We start from the raw sequence: 21869 nt of genomic DNA, 5'->3' as shown, positions 1-21869 counted from the left end.
AGTAGCCTATGTTTAATATTGTGGCAACTACCACTCCAAGATTAGTATCCTTCATATTCATGACCAATTGACTGCAGGCTTTATTTCCTATTAGAAATAATAGCTGTGAGTGAAGGAAAACCGATCCTGTAACATGCAGGCTGGAACGTTTGGCATTTTAGCTCTGGTTAGTCTAAACAGCTAGGGTTACAGTCAACAAATCCTACGAATATCTGGGTCTGCCCTATCACCTCAGTTGAGACTTGTGTTCTGTGTATATACCAGCTAAGTAGTTTCTTTGCAGATGACTGTCGGTGATACCACAAGCTATGAAAGATTCAAAATAAACGTAATATAAAGCTGCTTCTAAAGTCCCTTTTACCTTTTGAAATGTTAGAGCCACAACTTTCATAAATGCTTCTTCACTGGTTCACTTTCTCTTTCTTGGCCCTTCTTCGGGTAAGCTTTTCACGTTGCTTCTCTTGAGACTGCTCTGCACCAAACACTTTGCCTTAAGAAGTGTTTGAAGCATCATTTAAAAAAAAACAAAGCTTGTTTTGTTTTCCGCTTCAGTGATGCCTGTGCTTTCCCGCTTTCTGTGTCTTTAATGCTCTGTTGGGGGTGGGGGGCGTCTGCACCACTCCCAGCACACATTTCAGTTGCATTCTACCTCTGTCTGCTCATGTCTGTCACCACTTCAATTGGGGCTCATTAGATCTCCCAATTCTCCACTTGCTCCCCTCCTACTGCCCCTTTTCACCCCTTGCCCCGCCCCCCCCACTTTAGTTTACAATTACAGTTAACACTTGCTGACAGTCGTGCAATACGGTTCCACAAAGAAGTATACAAATATACTGTTTATTAGGCCTTACTACACATGCAAGAAAAACATACAAATACTATGCAATATAACCAGAGCGAACGATCGAACGAACGCACACACAAAACAGCACACATGCACACACACTTCTGAGCATTGTGACATCTGTTTACGTTTACAGACCGCCATCTAGTGGTTGGTGTGGAGTATTCAATTTTGTTAATCCTACAGTGAAAAAAAAGGGAGTCAATCTGGGTGTTGCTGCAACAATGTAAATACTGTAAGGTTATATCCATGAATCGGCACATGTTGATTTTCTCAGATTATGACAATCTGTGTGGTCGTGCGGTTAGACCGCTATGCCCGATTAGCGAAACACATGGAAGCAGATTCTTTGGCACTGACTCAGACCAAGACAGAACCGGCACACATCATCGGAGTCTACATGTCGGAGTCCATGACCGATGGCACCCAAGCAGCAGTCAGTTTACAGCAGGAGCAGTGGGGGGAGAACATAATGCTGACACTGCCCTTCTTTTCTTTCTCACATACTATCCTCTGCCTTCCCAGGCTTAATGCTACTGATGGAGAATACGTTGTTTAAATACAGCACAGTCTGTAAAACAATTTGCGGCACAGGGCACCCATCAGGTGTGGAACAGATGCCTGCCCCATGATCACCATGGGGATAAGTGCTCAGTGTGTAACCGATTTAAGCCCGAGAGACTCAAGGCAGGTGGAGAGAAGAGGCTGGCGGTGTATCATTATAGAGGCACAGATCTCCGACCAGCCGTGGCCTGTCTCTGTCAAAGGGGTGCTGACTGTTGGTCTTTTAATGAAGAGGCAGTAATGGAGGGAACAGGTAAGGATTCCTTACAGCTGCTCCCCCTCAACCTATCTTTCAGGAGCACCTCAATGGTGTCCAACAAGCTGCACAACTTTAAAAACACAAGCTCCATCAAAGTACGATAAGCAGTCAAGGTAGTCATCGTCTGAGGCCTAAACTGCAACTAATGGTGTGGATAAGGTTACTCCCAAACATAGTGCCGTACACACCACGTTGCCTACCAAAAATGGAGACGTAGCACAGTCTGCATCCAAGAATGGCAGCAAAAGTACGTGGTGTCATCCAAACACAGCAACAAGCCACCTCATGGTGACAAGAGTGCCAAGATTGTGCAAATGACCCTGAAAACATTAAAATCGACTTTTAACTCGGGCAAACTCCTAAGCACATCGCTGACCATGCTTTGAAGCCTGTGGCTTCGACGCCAATCTATATTAGCATAATAGTTTCCCCCCAGAAACAAGTTGGGAAAACGCAAACCACTGCGTGTAAATCTATGCCAAAAACCCAGCAATCCACTGTCGCACTATACGATTGTTCTGAGTGGAACCAAAGAGGGAGTGGGGCGCAGTAGAAGGAAGAGGAGCCTAGAGCTAAACCTATCCTGCAACCTTTAAGCTCACCCAAAGCTCAGCTTGTTAGGACGATTGTAAGGAAGGCCCTTTGCAAGACTAGTTTTCAGTTCTTCTTGCAGACCTTATAAGGAACAGAACCAATCTGTTTCTAGTCCATTTAATCATGGTGTTCAATTCAGACATGGTGATAATCTCCACTAGCATTCCCGCATGGACACAGGCAAGCCTCTCAATAAAGGGGCCAGCAACTAGGCAGCAGTCGTGGAAGAGAGGGGTTTGCGGGGGATGTGCCAGAGGCACCCCTCAAAAGCAGCGCTTTTCATTTCCAGGGTCCCTCTCATGCCTCATGCTTCCCCAGTGAGGGGAAAGAATAACCTTTTTCTCCCACTCCATGGAGGACATTATTGGAGTGCTTTGTCTGTATGTCCTTGCAGCCCTAGACCACACTAATTTTAAGCCTTGCGGCTCTGCTACACTACCTTGATTGAGTTTGGATAGATCTCAGTATTTTCTCCCTGTTCGCTATAACCCAGTGGCCTCGCTGGATCCAACCCCAAAGTTCATTCAGAAAATCCATCTTAAGCTAGTCATGCAGAATTTCGGAGGCTCAACATATTAGTTTTGCTAGCCTTGGATCTAGCACTGTCCTTGTTTCCTAATACAAAAAAGGATCTAACTAGAAGTTGAGTAAATACCCGTCTCTTGCTCCTTCCAAGCAACCCTTTCTGTTGTTCTCTTCTTAGTCGTTTGCAAGTAAAAAAGGCTACTCGAATACTGTCACACCAACCCTTATAAAAAACGATACACATTCAGCTCTAGGAGCTATAGGAAAGCATTTGATTACATAACCAGTGTAACGCAGGCAAGTACTCCGATGCATTAGAATTAGAAAAGGCACTCCAAGGTGATCATAAAACAGCTTTGCTAGCTCTTAGAAAGTCTCACCCCTCCATGGTTTGGGTATAAAATTATATACTTAACACATAGGTTTATGAAGAGTTTGGCGATGCCCCGGGTTATGATTTAAGAGTCAAAAAGTTGGATAAAGTTTAGGTAAGTAAATTCACTCAATCCCAGGCACTAGAATAGGCCCAGTGAGGGATCCTTGACCAGGCCCTCCACCGACCAAAGTCGGGAAAGTGTGTTTTATGGGGACTTTACGCTCATGTAACCCAATGCAGAACAGGGCGGGGTGGACAGAAACAGGTATTTTAACTCTCCCCTCTTACTCAGAATTCTCCAGAGACAATTGCTGAGGTTTCAGAATTCGTTTTGGGGGACTGTCTTCTGCACTTGGTTTAGTCGAGGAAGGCCCAGGGCTCGCAGATTTAGTGTTGATCGCTGTGCTTAGGAATTGGTTCCAGACCGCTTCCAGCAGAACACCCAAACAAAGGAAAGATGCAGACTTCTGCACAACAGATCACCCCAGGACACCTTCAGGGAGCAACGAAAATGGATTGCAATGGGAGTTGCCACACGCACAAGCACTCCTAGCAGTTAACCCCACTCCCTCTTCCCCCTCCTCTCTAGACTTGGTTGTCATGAATGTTCACAAAGTCTAGTAGGTCTGTCTTTATACTTCAGTGTTTTGTTTTTCAATCCCATGATGATCATGTGGGTGCTTTGAAACACAATTTAATTGCTGTATAAGCACCTAACATGCACAATGAATAAATACCTAGATCTATACACTTTTCACTTTAGAAATAACCAAATGTAGTATTTGCACCAGCCACTACATGGCAGCATATGCAGAACATGCAACTCTAAACCGTTACAAGCCACGCAAAGACTTGTATTCGTAAAGGTAGATAACACAACGATTTACACAAACAATAAGAAGAAATTCAGTAGCAATTGGAAACTGTAACAAGTAAGATGGGAGAGAGAGAGACTAATTAAAATATAGATTGTAAACCCTGCATTATAAATATGAACCAGGTACGTAACTGGAGCAGTCCTCCCCTGTCAGTTAAGTCATTCCAGAGTCTCCATGTTTCAGGTCATTCATAGGTAAGGACCTGGAAAGGGGGCCGGAGGGCCGGAGACCTTAGAGTTCCCCTGTACAGGTTTTTGCTTCAGCCGACAGGTAGGTAAAATTGGGTTGTAAAGCACACTTTTAGGAGGGAGGTTTTAGGGTACAAATATGCATACACTCTCAATTCCACCACACAAAGGTTTACACAGGTGGGAATCCTAGGCTAGAAATCCATCACCAGTAAATTGAAGTGAATCGGAGTGGACCGTCAGCCCATGCAATCCATATGGGGCGAGGGGTTAGCTAAAGTGGTATTCACAATTGCACTCTGAATTCCGATTTCCAAAGTACCACCCCGGGGTACTTCGAATTGCTTGGCCCACTTATTCTGTTGATTCTGACGGCAGAGGTTGCAGGTGCAGTGGCTGAAGTTGATTTCCGGTTTAGGGTCAGCTAGGCGACGTTTTCGATCTTCGGTTGAGAGATGGTTGCAGCAAACTTGCAGCATGGCAGGCCAGATAATCGGAGACCACCATCACAGGGAGGGAGGCATTGATGAAGGTTGTCCCTGGTTGCAGGAGAGGAAGCAAAGGTTCACTGTTATGTGGCTCCAGCAATCTTTACTTCAGTGCAGTTTTCAGTCCTTAATGCAGTCCTCTAGTCTTTGAATTCTTGGTTCGAATTGGCATCTTCTAGAATGGCTCCAAGCCATCTCATCTCATCTTATCCAATATCCAGGTTTGGAGTTACTGCAACCCTCAGTTCAGAAGAATTTGCACTATTTGAACAGTTAAAGGCTGTTCAGTAATGGACAACCACTTAGCCCACATCTGCCCAGCAACGGATATCCTCTGAGAGAATTGTGGATTCAGACCAGATAGTCCTAATCCCAGTTTCAACCAATTCACTTACACAAGGCACTCGCCCAGTAGTACTGAGCAACACCCTCCAAAAGTGCTTTACCTTATTTGGCTGTTTCTGGCCTGAAAGGGCAGGGAGTCGATCAGAAAGCAAGATGGCAGCCATTTTGAGTATATGGCAAACAAAAGGGCATTATCAATGTAAACAAAAGAATAATCCACTGTAGCACATCAGATAGTTTATTTTTTTCAATTGTGTTTTGGTTCAGCACGTGAACCTTTCACAAAATACAGAGTAGAAAAATACAAAATTAACAAAATAAATGGAAGCATAATCATTCAGCGACACAGCCACAAAGAGAAAAAGCTAGATTCAGAAAACAGAAATAAAAACATCATATCAATTATTGCATATGTTATGGAGATTTATCATTTGTATATGCTTCATCCCCTCTTCTAGTGAAACCCCCAGCACTTTTTGCTGGACTTATCCTGAATGAGTGGAGCCTTTTTCCTCTCATTCATTCTTGTGGGCTCGCAGAAGACGAGAATTGAACCATGACCTCCCTCCTCCCACGATGGCAGAAGGACTGAGCGAGAGAGGACAAACACACTGAAGGGCAAAAAAGAAAGAAGCCACCATTCTAGATGAATGGTGACGCTTCTGTGCATTACTGCGGCTGGTTTGACAGTCTGTGAGTAGTAATCACACACAAGTCTGTAGATTACGTCCACTGCTATTAGCCATAATAGTAAGCTTGTAACGTCATATGCACCCATCCGCCCTAACTGTTAGCACACCATCTGTGGAATTAGCATACCTCTCTTGAATACCTGCACTAAGAGGCACTACCTTCATTTAAACCTCTAAGCCCAAGGAGTTATACTTGACTACTTTCCGCAAGGGTCTAACCCACAGCTGACTATATCATCTACAACCAACCCAAGGTATCTCTCTACCTAAGTGTCCCAGTATAGTTGTCCAGCCCCTACCCCACCTGTCACCACTGATCTAGCTACTCACATTACCTGCGGTACAATAAACATTATACTCTAAGACCTATGCACACTATAAAGACCCAACTAACGATCATACTGTTCGTTGCCCTTATAATAATGGCCTGCATCTACCTCGCACCTTGCACCTTTCAGGAGAGAAATTTGAGACTCCGAGCAAGACTGCCCCAGTTCCACGAACCCAAATCGTATACAACTAGATCCCAAGACCCCTATCTCAGGCTTATATTTTATTTGTATCGCGCTCATACACAAGTGTTTTAGAGCACTATAAGACATATGCCACAAACCTTAATCCCTTGATGCAAAATAATCATACCCACAGTACTGTTTACCCTCCTCTCAATCAATTTAGACCTAACTACCGCAAACAAAAAAAAAACCTTCTCCAAGGGAAGAACAAATTGACAACTATTTCAGGAGCCCTAATTAACGCCAGATCTCTCATGGCGCATACCACTGAAATTGCAGACATACTCGCTCTGGATGACCTAGACATCCTAGCGGTTACTGAATCCTGGCTTCATGAGGCAGCAGGCCCAGCCCTCATGTTAGCTATACCTGAAAATGACAAAATATTGAGAGTCGACGGGCCCAACTCCAGAGGGGGCGTCCTTGCTATCATAGCTAAAACCAAACTAGCACTATGGATAACTACAACCACAGAAATTAATTCATGTGAGGTACTCTCAGCCAAACTTCCTACCTCAGATAACAGCACATTAACCATCTTCCTTATATGCAGACCCCCTGGACCAATTGGCACCTTTGAGGAAGACCTCTCCAGCCTCCTCTCTAACAATATCAAGGACGGCTCACAACTCTTATTACTAGGAGACTTCAACCTGGGCTTCAATGATCCCGAAGATAAACGAGCCCACTCTATTGAAGCTGTTTTAACAGAACACATCCTGACCCAAAAAGCCCTCGCCTCCACTCACATAAGGGTGACTATTAGACTGGGTTGCCAATTGGAACTGCTCCACCACTATCACCAAAATAACCCACAACTCTGGACTGACCACCACCTAATTAGTTTCTCGTCCACTATTGGACCCCAAATCTTGAAATCGCAGCACCTCTCCTTACTAGATGCAAAAAAGACATTACTGCTGAAAAACGACTTCCTCTCCTTCTACCCGCCCTCACCGCCATCTCGGATAATCCTGACCCAAATGCACTAGTAGCAACCTTTAATAACACCATGACCAAGGCCCTTGACATTATTGCGCCAGTCAAACTCCGTAAAAGCAAACAAAAATGCCATCTCAACAACTGGTTCACACCCCATCTCAAAGAACTGCGCATTCAAAAAAGAAAACTTCAAGCTATCTGGCATCACTCTCCCACGACCGAGAACAAAACTACACTAACTAACTTTGCCAATATGTATAAGAGAGAAATAATCCTCACCAAATAAAATACCTTCAGTGCAAGAATCACTAAGGCCAATTCAAATACTAAGGAGTTCTTCACCATCCTCCGTGAAATGGAAAACCCTGTCCCACCTACAGACAATGCCCCGAAAGATAAACAATGGTGCACCAGCATCCAAAATGCGTTATCCAATAAAATAGTTACTCTGCAGACTAAAATAGCAAATAAAAAAGCATCCTTGCGCTCCACAGAGACGCCACCTACCTCACCCTCGGCATCTCCAATCATTGATATACTTTTCAGATTCACCAATATCTCCATCTTGGAAACTGAAAAGGTTATACTATCCCTGAAGCCCTCTGACTGCCAGGGCGATAGTTGACCAGCACAAATAATTAAGGATGCAGCTAGAGATTTAGCACCTTTTATCTCTAAGCTAATTAACGCCTCCTTCAATTCAAACACTGTCCCAATCAACCTTAAAGAATCCTGGGTGCTACCCCTCCGTAAGAAACAGACCCTAGATCCAGCCATTCCCACCAATTACAGACCCATCACTACAGTCCCTTTCCTCCTTAAAATTATCGACAGAGTAGCTCACCTCCAAATCCAAAGGTACCTGGAGGCTAACCTTCTATTAGGTTAGCGCCAATCTGGAATCCGACCACAACGCAGGACTGAAACAACGTTAATTGACCTAAAGACACAAATTGACGAGTTGAAGGACAAAGGTAAAAAACAGCTATGCTACTCCTCCTCGACCTCTTGGCAGCTTTCGACTTGGTGAATCATGCTGTGTTATGCGAACACCTAGCGTCAACTGCACACTTCTCGAGTGATGCCATAGCCTGGGTACAATCCTTCAAAGCTAACTGTACGATGAGTGTTCTCCCCTTCAGCCTCAGGAAACCCAATCCAAATTACCTGTGGTGTTCCACAAGGTTCATGCGTCTCACCGACAATGTATAACATCTTTACCAAGCCCCTCTTTGACAAACTTGATAGGCTAGGTGTCACATACTAATTATGCTGATAACACCCAGATCCTCATTCCCCTCTCGGGCAACTTTGTCAAAGACACGGCTCTGGTAAATAGGATATACCTCCTGATTCAGGCATGGATGGCCTCACGTGGTCTCTGCCTGAACGACGGCAAAACTGAGATCCTGATTCTGGGTTGTGACTCTAACCTAAATAATCTCAGCCCCAGCTACGCTGCCTTCAATATCGACGGCAACATAATCAAAGTAGTAACTGAGGTAAAAACATTAGGTTTTTACCTTGATTCCACATTATCACTAAAAAAACAAGTTAGCTCTATGGCCTCATCTACAGCTTATACTTGTAAATTGATCAGGGCCTGCAAACCCTACTTATCCTTACTTTTCTTTCCTTCTAACACACGTTCCCCTCCTCCATCCACTTTACCCCTGCCAATCTCCCTATCTCTACCCATACCTGCAATCTTGGTCTCCACTTAGACTCCTCCCTCTCCTTCTCCCACCACATTTCTCTCACCTCTCGCTCCTGCCGGCACCATCTCTACAACATTCGCAAGATCCGATCCTCCCTCACCTTCCACGCTTCTAAACTCTTAATCTCCTCCCGTCTCTTCTACTACTCTTCTCTCCTCTTTGGACTTCCTGCCTCTCATCTGACCCCCCTCAAATCCATCTACCACTCCTCTATCCGTACTCTGTCTACTCGGCCCTCGCAACTCTATTTCCTCCTCGCTCTCTCAACTTGGCTGGCTTCCCTTCCCAGCTTAAATTCCAATTCCTCTGTCTGGTCTTCAAATCACTCCACGACTTTGCTCCCCCCAATCTCTCTTCTCTTCTCTCATTTTACACTCTCTCTCGTCCTCTCCGCTCTGCTGACCTCTTCTTGTTCACTGTACCCTCATCACCATGTGCGGCCTCTCGCTTCAGTTCCTTTCAGCTCTTGGCACCCGTACACTGGAACTCCTTACCTCTCTCTATCCGCTCTATCCCCACCTACACCTCCTTCCGCACCTCCTTGAAAGCCCTTCTTCACCCCCCCCTTGATCTTCTACCATCTCCCCTCTTACCTTCCCTTCTCCTCCCTTCTCACATCCACCTGACCTTATCTCTCATATCTGACTTTACTGCTGCTCCTTTTTCTTTCTACCTCCTCTCCCTTCCTTCTTTCTGTACCATCATCTCCACTTCCAAGGAAACTGTTCTACATATTAAATCATTGTATTATGATTGTTAACTTGCTTCTACCATTATTGTATCTTGTTAAATTGTAAAGCGCTTTGTCTTAAAGTGCTATATAAAATAAATAAACATAAACATACTTATCCAAAGCTAGTTGCATTACACTTGCCAATGCATTGATGATATCTAAACTAGACTATTGCAATGCCTTATATGCAGGCACTAACAAAAATATCCTTAACAAAATGCAAATTCTACAAAATAATGCCTTGAGAGCTGCTTTGAACATACATCGTAGAGAGCATATCTCAAACCTTAGAAGAGACCAGCACTGGTTAAAAATTAGTGACCCGATTCACCTCAAAATGGCATCCCTTACCTTCAGATGCCTTAACAATGCTGCACCTCCCCATCTTTCTTCCAGAATGACCAGAAAAATCTCAACCCACCATACCAGATCATCCAACCACCTGTGCCTAGAAGTGGAACAACCATACTCGAGATTTATACATAACTTGCTAAACTGGCTTCGCACCAAGGATCTCTAAGATATCACACACCCACCTGTGATTCTATCCTTGAACTATGTGTACTATGTACCCCGCTACCCAAATTGTATACATTGTAAATTCCTTCTTATGTACTGTACATTTCTTCTACTCTTAATGCAATGACATGTATGCTGTAACTAAGTCTAAAATAATCTTGTAACTGTTGCGCCCAGCGACCCTTGGGTTTGGTGTGCATTACCAAATAAACAAACAAACTAACATGAAGGTTAGAGGAACAGTGAAAAAGGGGATACAATGTATCTCCTCAGCCCTCCGCATAAGGTGGGGTGATGCTCTCACAATGGTGATTGTACAAATGATAAAAAGTATCTTTCTACCCTTGGGAACAGTAGTTCACACAAGGAACCCAAGAGGAAATAAAAGGGGAGCCCAAAGGGCACCCCAGTAACACTGCACAGAAAGTGCTGTGTTCTGCAATAGGAAAAATGCAAATGCCCAAAACGTTATAGTAAGGCATAATTCCAAAAATAAAGTATGGCGATTCATAAAAAGGACACCTATAAAAAGAGTAAAAGAAAGGGCGAGTGGGGAAAAAAGATTCCCACTCAAGAACATAGAAAAAAAATCCACAAGTCCAGCAAAAAGTGCTAGGGGTCTCACAGGTGAGGGGGATGTAGCATTCAAATGAAAACCGAACAAGGACTGCCACAGAGAAAGAGGTACGCCCTGCTCCATTAGACATGGGAGGGGAGCATACCCCAGGGTTGGGGGAGAACGAGCACACCTCAAATCTTGGTGAGATGAGAATCCGCTCAAGCCAGGCTGCCAGAAGCCCCAGACTACATGGTGGGGAGCCAAACAGCATATCCAGGAGCATGGTAAAAACGAATATACTTCAAGCAGTGGGAGGAGACCCTATAGCCTCCAGTGAGCTACCAAAAGACAGCCCCAAGCGCAGGGTACCAGATATACAACCCAGAGGAAGGGTGAGGACGACGACACCCCAGGGCGGGAAGGAGAAAGCAAACCGTGGGGTACAAGAAACCGAAAGACAAGTGAAGGTGAGAACAACCCAGTCCCAAGGTGGGACATCTGAGAATACCGGCAAAGCCGGCCTGTGAAAACGGACAACCACCACTGGAAAGAGTTGTACCAAATTCTGTGTTTGGGAGCCCCGTGAAGTTATTTGGTCCTGAATAGTGAGTGGTTAATGAACCAGCATATGTCATTGTCTCAAAGACTGATACAAACTTTCTTATAACACGTAAGAGACTAATAAAAGACTTTGGAGGAAAGAGTAAAGACTGCTAGTAGAGACTGGAACTCTAACCAAGCCCTAATGGCCACATTACTTGTGATTAAGAGATCACAAAGAGGTCAGCAGTCAGTCAACATTCTTTGGTTGGGGTAAAGAAACTTTCCTGTGTTTGTAACGTTGTTTTCTTGTGTTTACAAGTGGTAGGGACAGAATCCACACTAGACCAGGTTTTCTGGATGACACTCTGTTTACTTTAGAGGACTTTGTGACAACCACCCTTTAGCCATCTTTCTTTCTAGGATGCTGCTTTGGACTGCAGGGACACAGTATGATTTTGAAGTGTTGAAACAATAAATCCCCTTAAGAAAATGTCTGAGTGTTTCCTGATTCTGACTTGGCACACTAACAAACATTTGAAAACTTGCATGATTGTGAGTGGAGTGGATGCTGTGTGCTTCCAATATTGCTATGATAGATCAATCTGCACGTATATCCCCTGCATGAGTTCCAAAGCACTGAAAAGTAACCAGAAACCAAAGAGGATCCTGTAGAAGCTGAGGGACGCAGTATGCTCAAAATCAACATCGAAGTGCTACTGTTATCTGCGGGTTCCAGCTTTCACAATGAAAAGAGCCTTTCTTGCCCCCACCCCCCTTGCCTGGGCGGTATCAGCTGGGGCGCAAGCCTCAAAGACCTATTTGCTCTCGGAAGATACCTGGCTCCTTGCCCAAAGAGGTGGTAGCACTGGATTGGGCGCTGATAACACATAGAACCAGAGGCCTACTAATTACAAAATATACTATTGGTTCTACAGGATGTTGATAAAATAAACCTGGGACTCCTGGGTTTACATTACTGACGCTGCTTGTCCACTGTCTGCACTACCTGGCAACTGGATTGGAATTGTTGACTAAGGTCTCACTGTATCCCAGAATCGGGTTTCTTTGGTCTCTGGCTCAGCATCGCCAGAGTGACTCCAAAGATGTCTTGAATTTTTGTTCCTCACACCAGAATCATGCCAAACTGGTGATGCAGGGGATCTTTGAAAGTATTCAAAAGACACCTGACTGATTGTTGTTAACATGAGGGCAGATTGACTGGCTTTTATGCACTAAAATGCAACTGTATGGGAACGTTTATTCTCTTGAGAATAAACCATGACATCCTATTCCTCCTTTACCATTGACTACACCACCATCCTGGTTTCCAAGTTTGTCAAGGCACTTGGCATCTACATCAACGCTGAACTCAACATGTCCCACTAGGTAAATGTGCTGGCCTCTTCGACAGCCTACGCGGCTAAACTCATTGCCCTGAGCAGGACATTCCTTTCTCCAGCTAATTGCCTGACTCTTGCATGTGCTATTATATGCACCAAACTGGCCTATTGCAATGTACCTTTATCTGGCACTTCTCCAAGAACCTCTCGAAGCTACAACTGTTACAAAACAAAGCCCTTTGGGCAGCCCTGGTCCTAAAACTCTGACCACATCTCTGCCTTAAGAAGAGAGGCGCACTGGCTGCCTATCAAAGCAGGAATTGAATTCAAAACTCTCCCAGTCACACCCGCTTTTTGCACAAAAACGCCTCCTCTTACCTGATCCCACACATCTCAGCTAAAAATCGATGTGCGCTGCGCTCGGCTCCTCCTCCAGACTCACTCTTCAAAACATCCAGATTCAATCTGAAATGAGCTGGGGGCTCTAGCTTCTGTGTCACTGTGCTTACTGTGGAACGCTCTCTCCACCCACATCAGGAATGAACCCTCATATAACTCGCCTTCAGAAAACTCTTGAAAACCTGGTAATTTAACAAATATGACTTGTACTTATGTTGACTTGTTTGACTTTTCACACCCTTTACCATGTACAAGCGCTGTGATACTTCCAGGTTTGGGTGCTACACATGCATACATTAATTGGGACTTTCTAACCCCACTGGATCAAATTTGGTGGATTGAGGTCTTGGTTGATCCTGAATCCTTGTGACCCTAACTTGACGGGGTCACTAATCACGCGTTGAATCATCCTCATTTCAAAAAGTTAATCGCCTATCAATGTACAGTGCATTTCTTTCCCTCAACGGTAAGATGGATCTGTTTTTATTCTTCTTTTGTCGTCATTCCATTATTAAAAGCCATAAAGTGTTGTCATGCTCCTTAAACCACCCTGCTGACCACCTTCGAGTTTACCCTTTACTTTGCGGCCACATTCACCACCAGCAGTCATGGGGGCTCGAGGGTGACCTTCTTTCCTAATTGTGGAAAGTTATTTTTCTGTCCAGCAAAACAGTGCTGAGAAACTCTCCTAACAGCAGCACTTATTTCTGAAGTCACTGTTCCTCGAGCGACATAAACCTCCAATCTTAGCCTTTCTAATGTGTAGGGATCACTCTTTGCACCGCACTCACCAATTGTCTGCAAATCCTTTATGCACTGGGAGTTAGGATTTAACTTGTATGGCTAGTGCACATTTTTCCATTGAACGCTTGGATTTTGATGAATTAAACGTTTTGTAATACCTAGCTGCTTTGCCTGCAATGTCTTTGATTCAACTATTGTTTCCATTTCCAGGGAAATTTTACCAGGTGCCAAATGTGACTACACAGTGCAAGTACAGCTAAGGTAACGTGGGCACGGTTAAGTAATTTGATCGATTATTTCCTTAAATGCTTGTTAACTGATTGGAAAAGGGGCAATCTAATAATTTATTTTGTTTTGCTGTTTGTCCCTTTTGCCACTGTGGTATTATTGTTACCCTGGTGGACTGCACTGTTAGGCAGAATTGCATGCAGTACCCTCTGGGCCCACCACCTACAATTAGGACTACAGGTGTAAGCAAAACCAACCTTTAGTATAAATCTGTACTACACAGTTTTTGGTAGTGAGCTGAGCAGCCAGGCTTATCTCAAGAGGGAATGTGAGCAGTACAAGGATGTTACACAGAGGTCTTACAATCACAGTGGTTCAAGTAGACAATTACACTCAAGGTTTCTTGGTAAACACTTATTAATTTATTACAGTCATTTAGAACACTTTCACTAGAAGGAGGCAACTTAATATTATACACAAGCACACTTCACTACCAAACCAATAAGTTTCTGAGTAAATTAGGCTCCCCTCAAATAGGAGCAAAATGGCATTTCAGTAACTTTAAATAGGAGTAAAAGACACAAGTTAATAAAATAGATCACAAATACTTTATTAGGCAGTGCAACTAGTTTTAGTTCACTAGAGGACTCGATTCAGTTCAATAGGCCTAGGCCAAAGTCAATGGGCTAGTGTCTTGGATAGGAAAGAGCAGTTCTTGTAGTAAACGGTAAAGTCTTTGTCAAAGTTCTCAGCAGTAGTTTGTACAAAAAAGAATCATATTTTGGGTCACAAGCTGATAAGGCCTGCAAGTTGGGAATGTTTCACAAACGTTCACTGCGAGAGGTAAGTTCTCTCAATCGGGTTGGCACAGTACCTTAATATGAAGAAAAGATGCAGCTGAAGACGTTGGTTCCTGGCAGTTCCTGCAGATCTCACTATTCCTGAGCCTCAGTCGTGGGGACAAGAGGGAGGACGTTGGGGGACTCCTGCACTGCACGGGGACTGGTCAAACTAGCGGGCAAAATGGAAGATCTTTGGACCTGCAGCAGGGCTTCACCGGGCAAACCAACGGTCCAGGAGTTGCAGCAGCCATCCTCTTCCAGCTTGTCTTCGGTTCTTTCGTTCTAGTGGTCGACTCTGCCTTCCAAGCCAAGAGACTCGCCTTTTATCCAGGTTCCTCCCATTCATTCCAGCGGAGCTGCCACTCACCCAGCAGGGTGGCTGTCCTTGCCGGACAGTCAGCCAGCCAGCCAATTACACCAAAGTTTATTTGGGCCTCCTAGGAGAGTAAGCACAGGGAGTTTTGGTCACCTCCCTCACTTCCTGCCCACCCCAGACACTCGGGCGCCAGAGGCGGTCTTCTGTCCTGAAGCCCGCCAAAGGCGTAGGAACAAAGGGACCAAACCTGGTTTGGCACGCAGAGACAAACTCTAGAAGGACCTTTCCAAAAAAGAAATGGCGAAAAAAGAAGACCGGGACCTGTTTAAACAAAGGGGGCTCAGACGCCATCTTGAAAAACATGGCTCCCACTATTGAAGGGTACCAGTGTTCGCGGTCGGGAAAAATCATGGTAGTTTGTTGTAAAACCACTGCCACCGGCCATTTCGAGAGGAAAGGGTAGCATTTGACTGGTACATGAGTTTCTAGACACGGGATACTAAGTAACCCATCCAGCACTCTATTGTAAGATAGTGTGTGCTGGATCTAGGAATTTGGAAAGACTAGTGAAGTCAGTTTCACTTTACTTTCTCTGGGGAACAGTAGTTTATCCCAGAGAAGGTAATTAAACCTTGGGACAGCCTCACTTCCCTGTGTCACTGCACTGAGGGTGCTGTGTGACGCAACTGAAAAGATGATGCCTATGGAGTTGTCTAAAACTCCATAATCAAAGAACACGAGTAAAACACACATCAAAATGCATGAGATAGTGGGCAAAAAAGGCTCACACTCTTCTCCAGGTAAAAATATCAAGTCCTCAAAATCCAGCAAAGTTGCTGAGGGTCTCTAGGGTGAAGGGAATTAGCACATTTATGAGAATTCTCCCTAACGGGGATTAAAGAGACTTCACCCTCCAATTTCAAATCCACCGCCAGGCTGGGATCTCAATGTAGTACTTCCAAAGATCAAGAGATCCCCCTTTGAACCTATCCATAAGTCAAGCCTTAAAGACCTGACCTACAAAACTGCCTTCTTAGTGGCTATGTCTTCCATAAGAAGAGTTAGTGAACTGCAAGCATTGTCAGTGTAGGACCCTTTCTTTGTCATGCACAAGGCCAAATTGGTTTTACGTACACACCCTAGGTTTTCACCAAAATTCATCTCCAAATTTCACGTGAACCAATCCATTGAGCTACCAGCCTTCTTCCAGAATCCAACAAGCGTAGCTGAGAAGAAAGCCCATACACTAGATGTAAGGAGGACTGTTCTTTAATAAATAAGACCAAACCGCTTAGAAAAACAGACCAACTGTTTGTCTCTGTAGCACCAGACTGAGAAGGAGACCGCATTTCCAAAAATGCCATCTCCAGGTGGATAGTCGGATGCATGCAGCTCTGTTGCTCATTGTCAAGCAAAACTCTGCCTTTCACACCAAGGGCTCACTCCACAAGGGGTACAGGAGCTACTTTGGCCTTTATCCAAATGTCCCGCTAGACACCATTTGCAAAGTACCTACATGGAGCTCAGTACATACTTTCACTCAGCACTACTGCATTGACACTCATTCCAAAGCAGATACGCAGGTGGGACAAGCGGTTGTAAAACATCAATTTGCCGCAGGACCACCTCACAGCCCACCATCTTCTCCCAACACTGCTCGCTGATCTATGCGTAGCATGTGATCTAAGCAGATTCCACAAACCTCAGGAGGGATGCATTACTTGCCGTAATCGTATTTCTAATGCTTGTATCTGCTTATATTCACATGCGCCCACCCTTCCTCCCCTTGGAGAGAAGGTGCATGGATGTTTATGACCTTCTCTGATGCATATCTGCTTGGATACACATGTACTCACTCTACACTTCATGCTACCTCATGTCAGAAACAAAACAATCTGAGGGACCTCGACGCGTGAAGGACCATGGGTACAGTGGACGTCACACTAGGGATAGTATTACTGGCATGCCCTGTTAACGTCCCTTTTTGAATTTCGAAAACAACAACTGTAATACTCTGCTGCTTCCACTAGATGTCAGCCTATGCATAGCATGTGAATGTAAGCAGATGCAAGCATCAGAAATACCATTACGTTGAGTAATGTATCATATTTATCTTTTTTTGTTTCCTTTTGTGGAAACATTGCCATCGTACACAAGAGACACTACAGCCTTTCTTAAACAGATTGCCCACATCCCTTGGAATCATGAGTTCCTTCTGGTAACATTAGATGTGGTCTCCTTATATACATGTATTTCACATCCACAGGGTCTTGCTGCAGTCAAGTGTTTTCTGTCAACTAGATCACTCAGTTATCGTGAACACTCGCAAATGCTGCTGGATATGTTCTCCTTCATTTTAACTCGCAATACATTCATGTTTGACCATGTTTTTTATAACCAAATCTGTGGAACCGCCATGGACACTGCGGTAGCCCCAACATTTGACCATTTATACATGGGCGCGTGGGAGGAAGCCCTTTTTACAAATGAAGATCAAAAAAGACATACTGACAAAGTCGTCCTTTGGCAAAGGTACATTTACGACCTTTTTGTCATATGGAATGGGACGGAGACAGACTGGATGTTTTTTTTAAAGCCTCAATCGGGAACATTCAAATCTTAAATTCACTGACCATCATCGTTCAGAAAAAGTTTACTTGGACATCAAAGTAAAAATAATAAATGTTAACATAACTACTGAATTGCGTCGAAAAGAAACAAGCACTAACACTCTCTTACATGCAACTAGTGCACATCCTACCAGTCTCAAAAATAGCATCCCATATGGTAAGTTCCTGCGAATCAAAAGAAATTGTAGTGAAATTTCAGTGTGGGAAAAACATGCAAAAAAAGCAGCAGCCAGATTCTTAGCAAGAGGATATCGCAAACACACCATAAATAAAGCATATGACTGAAGCAGCAATAAAACCAGGGAAATGGTGCTTGGAAAAGGCAATTCTCAAATGAAACGCATACAAGAGAAAGAAAACAACTCCATCAGATTTATTACTACTTACAATACGAAACAAAGAAAATCTTGAACAAATATTGGCATTTGCTCAAAATAGACAAGGACGTCAGTCATCATCTAACTTCTAATGCCACACTATCGAAAGCCTTCTTCCATGCAAACAAGGTTGTCGCCAAGTATGTTTCAACCAGTGAACACAAAACGGCAATCACACGTTGAATCATCGTCACTTCAAAAAGTTAATCGCCTATCAATGTACAGTGCCTTTCTTTCCCTCAATTGTAAGATGGATCTGTTTTTAGTCTTCTTTTGTCGTCATTCCATTATTAGAAGCCATAAAGTGTTGTCATGCTCCTTAAACCACCTTAGCGTTTACCCTTTACTTTGCGGCCACATTCACCACCAGCAGTCATGGGGGGCTAACAAAATGATCACCTGGTTTCTTTACATGTACAAAGTGCAAAGCATGTCGTTTTGGAATAAATACTCAGAAATATGTTCATCCTCGGACCAAAATGGAAATCCTAATCAAAAAAGAACTTAGATGCTTTACACAGTTTGCTATAAATGTCATAACGTGTGCTCGCAATTTATGGTACATTGGCAGTACAAAACTAGAAGCAAGGCTACGCATCGTACAGCATTTGCGAGCAATCAAAAACCAAGACATGTCCTACCCTCTTGCTAAACATTTTGAAGATGTACATCGGGGCACCATCAGCTCTTTTAACCCTTTAAGTGCCATGGGTATTTCTCCCCAGTGCCAGGGCCTTTTTTGCTGATTTCGATATGTGGCCATTCAATGGCTTGTAACCTTTTTGTTACATAAGATATCTCGGCCAAATTTGGCTCCTTTTTTTCCCACATGTAGGCGGTCGTAACGCCACCCAGGAATCCTAGGTTGCTGTAGGGGGGTGAGAGAAAATAACCAAAAAGGGGGAACATTTTGGGTTTTTTCAAAAAATGCCAATAAACTGATGTACAAAGTAGCCTGTTTTTTTTTTCTTGGAAGAGCTAGGAACAAATGGTTTGCTGTGCTGAATTCCCCAATTTCCTGGCTTTCAAAAACAGGTTGAGTGGAAACGGAAAAAAAATATTTTGATGTGGTTATCAACTGTTTTGTGAGAGGTAGGCGATTTTGGCAATTTTTGCCAATTGGACATGCATGGACGGAATGGGAGAAAAGGGTAGGAAAGCCGAATTGGAGGACGGAAAGTCATATATTTCTGAAAAGTAGACAAAATTCCAAGTTTAGGAAGGGGTGATTTGTGTAGGTCAGGCAAACACTAGGTAGGGGAAAATGCCATAGATTGGGGGAAAAGCGGGAAAATTACCGAAAAAAAAGGTATGTGTTGGACATGGTTCGCTTGGTACGGCAATGGCTTCTATGAATTTTGAGAAAAGCAATGCTCTGCTACATTCTCTGACTCTTGCAGTTAGGAAAGCACACATTTTTTGTAATGTTTTATAAAACGAGCAATACCACAAGCCAAACACTGAGCCATGGTACACAGGAGTTTTACGCTCACGGCCTGAACAGATGCAATTAGCATGTGTAAATCGGGAAAACCAATGTGGTGAGGAATGGCAAGTACATTTTTTGAAAGAGCACAGACAGACCTTTTCAAGGGTAGGTGACTTGTGCAGGTTACAAAAGAGTATGGTGCCTAAAGCAGCGACTAAATGTAGGTCACATTTGGGAAATGAAAGGGTTGTGTGACAAAGGGCACCAGCAAATGGGTCAAAACGTTATGAAAACCACACAAACACAACACATGGCCTACCGTCCCGCGTTCCCACAGGTGTCCCTATGAAAACGGTACCCTCACATGTGTGGGTGCTCCTACCTGGTCGCCAAGGGGAAAGCCTAAAACGCAAGTAACCCCAAGTCTGTTTTCAGACCGGAATTTCAGACGCTCTGCTGACCAGCACAACATACAGATATGGGCCTCGGGTGTCCAAGCCACCAAGGAAAACAGGGAACCCCATGCATTTCCGAAAAGAGGACACCCGTGGGAATCCGCAGAGGTTTGATTTGGGCACATCGCCCCATAATTTATTACCCAGACACCCCCGCAAAGTCTGTAATGTGGGAAAAAAACGCATTTTCCACACATTTCGATCGGCTCACCCATCGAAACACACCCCAAACAACAAATGGCCTAACCGTCCTGCGTTCACACAAGTGTCCCAATGAAATCGGTACCTCACATGTGTGGGTGCATCTACCGGGGCGCAAAAGGAAAAGGGGAACCCACTGGGGACCCGAAGCCTTTCGCCACTGCCCATTTTGTTCATGTGGACAACCTACAGATTTGGGCCTAGGGTGTCGAAGCCAGCAAGGAAAAAGGGGAACCCCATGCATTTTTCACAAGAGGACATCTGTGGGAATCCACAGAGGTCTGCCTTGCGCAAATTGCCCCTGTTTTTATTAGCCACAATCCCCGACAAAGTGTGATATTTGGTGGGGAAAAAACACAATGTTCACTTTGTCTGGGGTTCTGGTTAATAAATTCTGGGCCGCTTCGCGCAAGTCAGACCTCTGTGCATTCACCACTTCCCATTTTGTTCATGTGGGCAACCTACAGATTTGGGCCTAGGGTGTCGAAGCCAGCAAGGAAAACCGGGAACCCCACGCATTTTCCAAAAGAGGACACCCGTGGGAACCCACACATGGCCAAATCGGAGGGGCGGCCCATCTCATGTTGCCCTGCCCAGGGGCAGATAATGGGGGGGGGGGCTGTCCTGCACTCCTCCCTGGGCTCAGGCGTCCGCTCCTAGGAGCAGATATCTGGTCCCAGGGATGGCTGCATGACATGGCACCGACTCCATTGTGGCTGGGGGGAGGGGGTCAATGCATCATCCCATTAGAAACTTCCCAGACCCTTTGGGGTGCCCCACACACCCCACCCCCCTAAAAAGCGTTCCACCATTTTCCATTTTTTTTTGTTTACGAAACTTGCCTTGGTGCAGAGGGGCACATTGGTGTGCCAATCTGGCCCCGGGGTGCCCAAACCTTACTGCCCCACCCACTGGGGGCCTGTCCCACCATTTTTGGGGGCCCTTGCCCCCCTAACCCAAATGGGTGGCAGGGGCACCTCATGCAGGCCTCCCTGGGCCTCCTACAAACGGCTGTGTGAGGTACACCCCCCCCTCCATTTGGGGTGGGGGGAGAGGGCCCCCAAAAATGGTGGGACAGGCCCCCCAATGGATGGGGCAGTAGGGTTTGGGCACCCTGGGGGCAGATTGGCACACTAATGTGGCCATCTGCGCAAAGCGAAGTTGGGTAAACAAAGAAAAAAATACAAAATCGTAGGCTGCTTTTTAGGGGGGCTGAGCGCCATCCTAAATTGCCAGCGAATGTTATACTTCAACGGGGGTGGCACTCACCCCCCCTCCCACCCCAAATGGAGAGCCCCACCTCATGCAACCCTCCCTGGGGGCAGATATCTGCTCCTAGGAAGGGGCATCTGACCCCAGGGAGGGATGCATGAGGTGGGGCCCCCCTATCTGACACCAGGGAGGGATGCATGAGGTGGGGCCCTCCATTTGGGGTGGGAGGGGGGGTGAGTGCCACCCCCGTTGAAGTATAACATTCACTGGCAATTTAGGATGGCGCTCAGCCCCCCTAAAAAGCAGCCTACGATTTTGTATTTTTTTTGTTTACCCAACTTTGCTTGGCGCAGATGGCCACATTAGTGTGCCAATCTGCCCCCAGGGTGCCCAAACCCTACTGCCCCATCTATT

The 21869-nt window shown here is 44.9% G+C and overlaps 1 protein-coding gene across 2 annotated transcripts in view; it reads left to right on the top strand.

Annotated features, from left to right (window-relative positions):
- Positions 1-21869, top strand: part of PIAS3 (protein inhibitor of activated STAT 3) — a 588108-nt gene that overhangs the window by 113609 nt on the left and 452630 nt on the right. For both annotated transcript variants that reach the window (XM_069652797.1, XM_069652796.1), the window contains exon 4: positions 13976-14026. In XM_069652797.1, the coding sequence (XP_069508898.1) occupies positions 13976-14026 (51 nt within the window). The remainder of the gene's footprint in view (positions 1-13975; positions 14027-21869) is intronic.

The sequence above is a fragment of the Ambystoma mexicanum genome, chromosome 1p, assembly GCF_040938575.1.
Source record: "Ambystoma mexicanum isolate Mex_15411 chromosome 1p, UKY_AmexF1_1, whole genome shotgun sequence".
Lineage (NCBI taxonomy): Eukaryota > Metazoa > Chordata > Amphibia > Caudata > Ambystomatidae > Ambystoma > Ambystoma mexicanum.
Note: the sequence above shows the minus strand (reverse complement) of the source record. Positions and strands in the feature narration are given on the sequence as shown.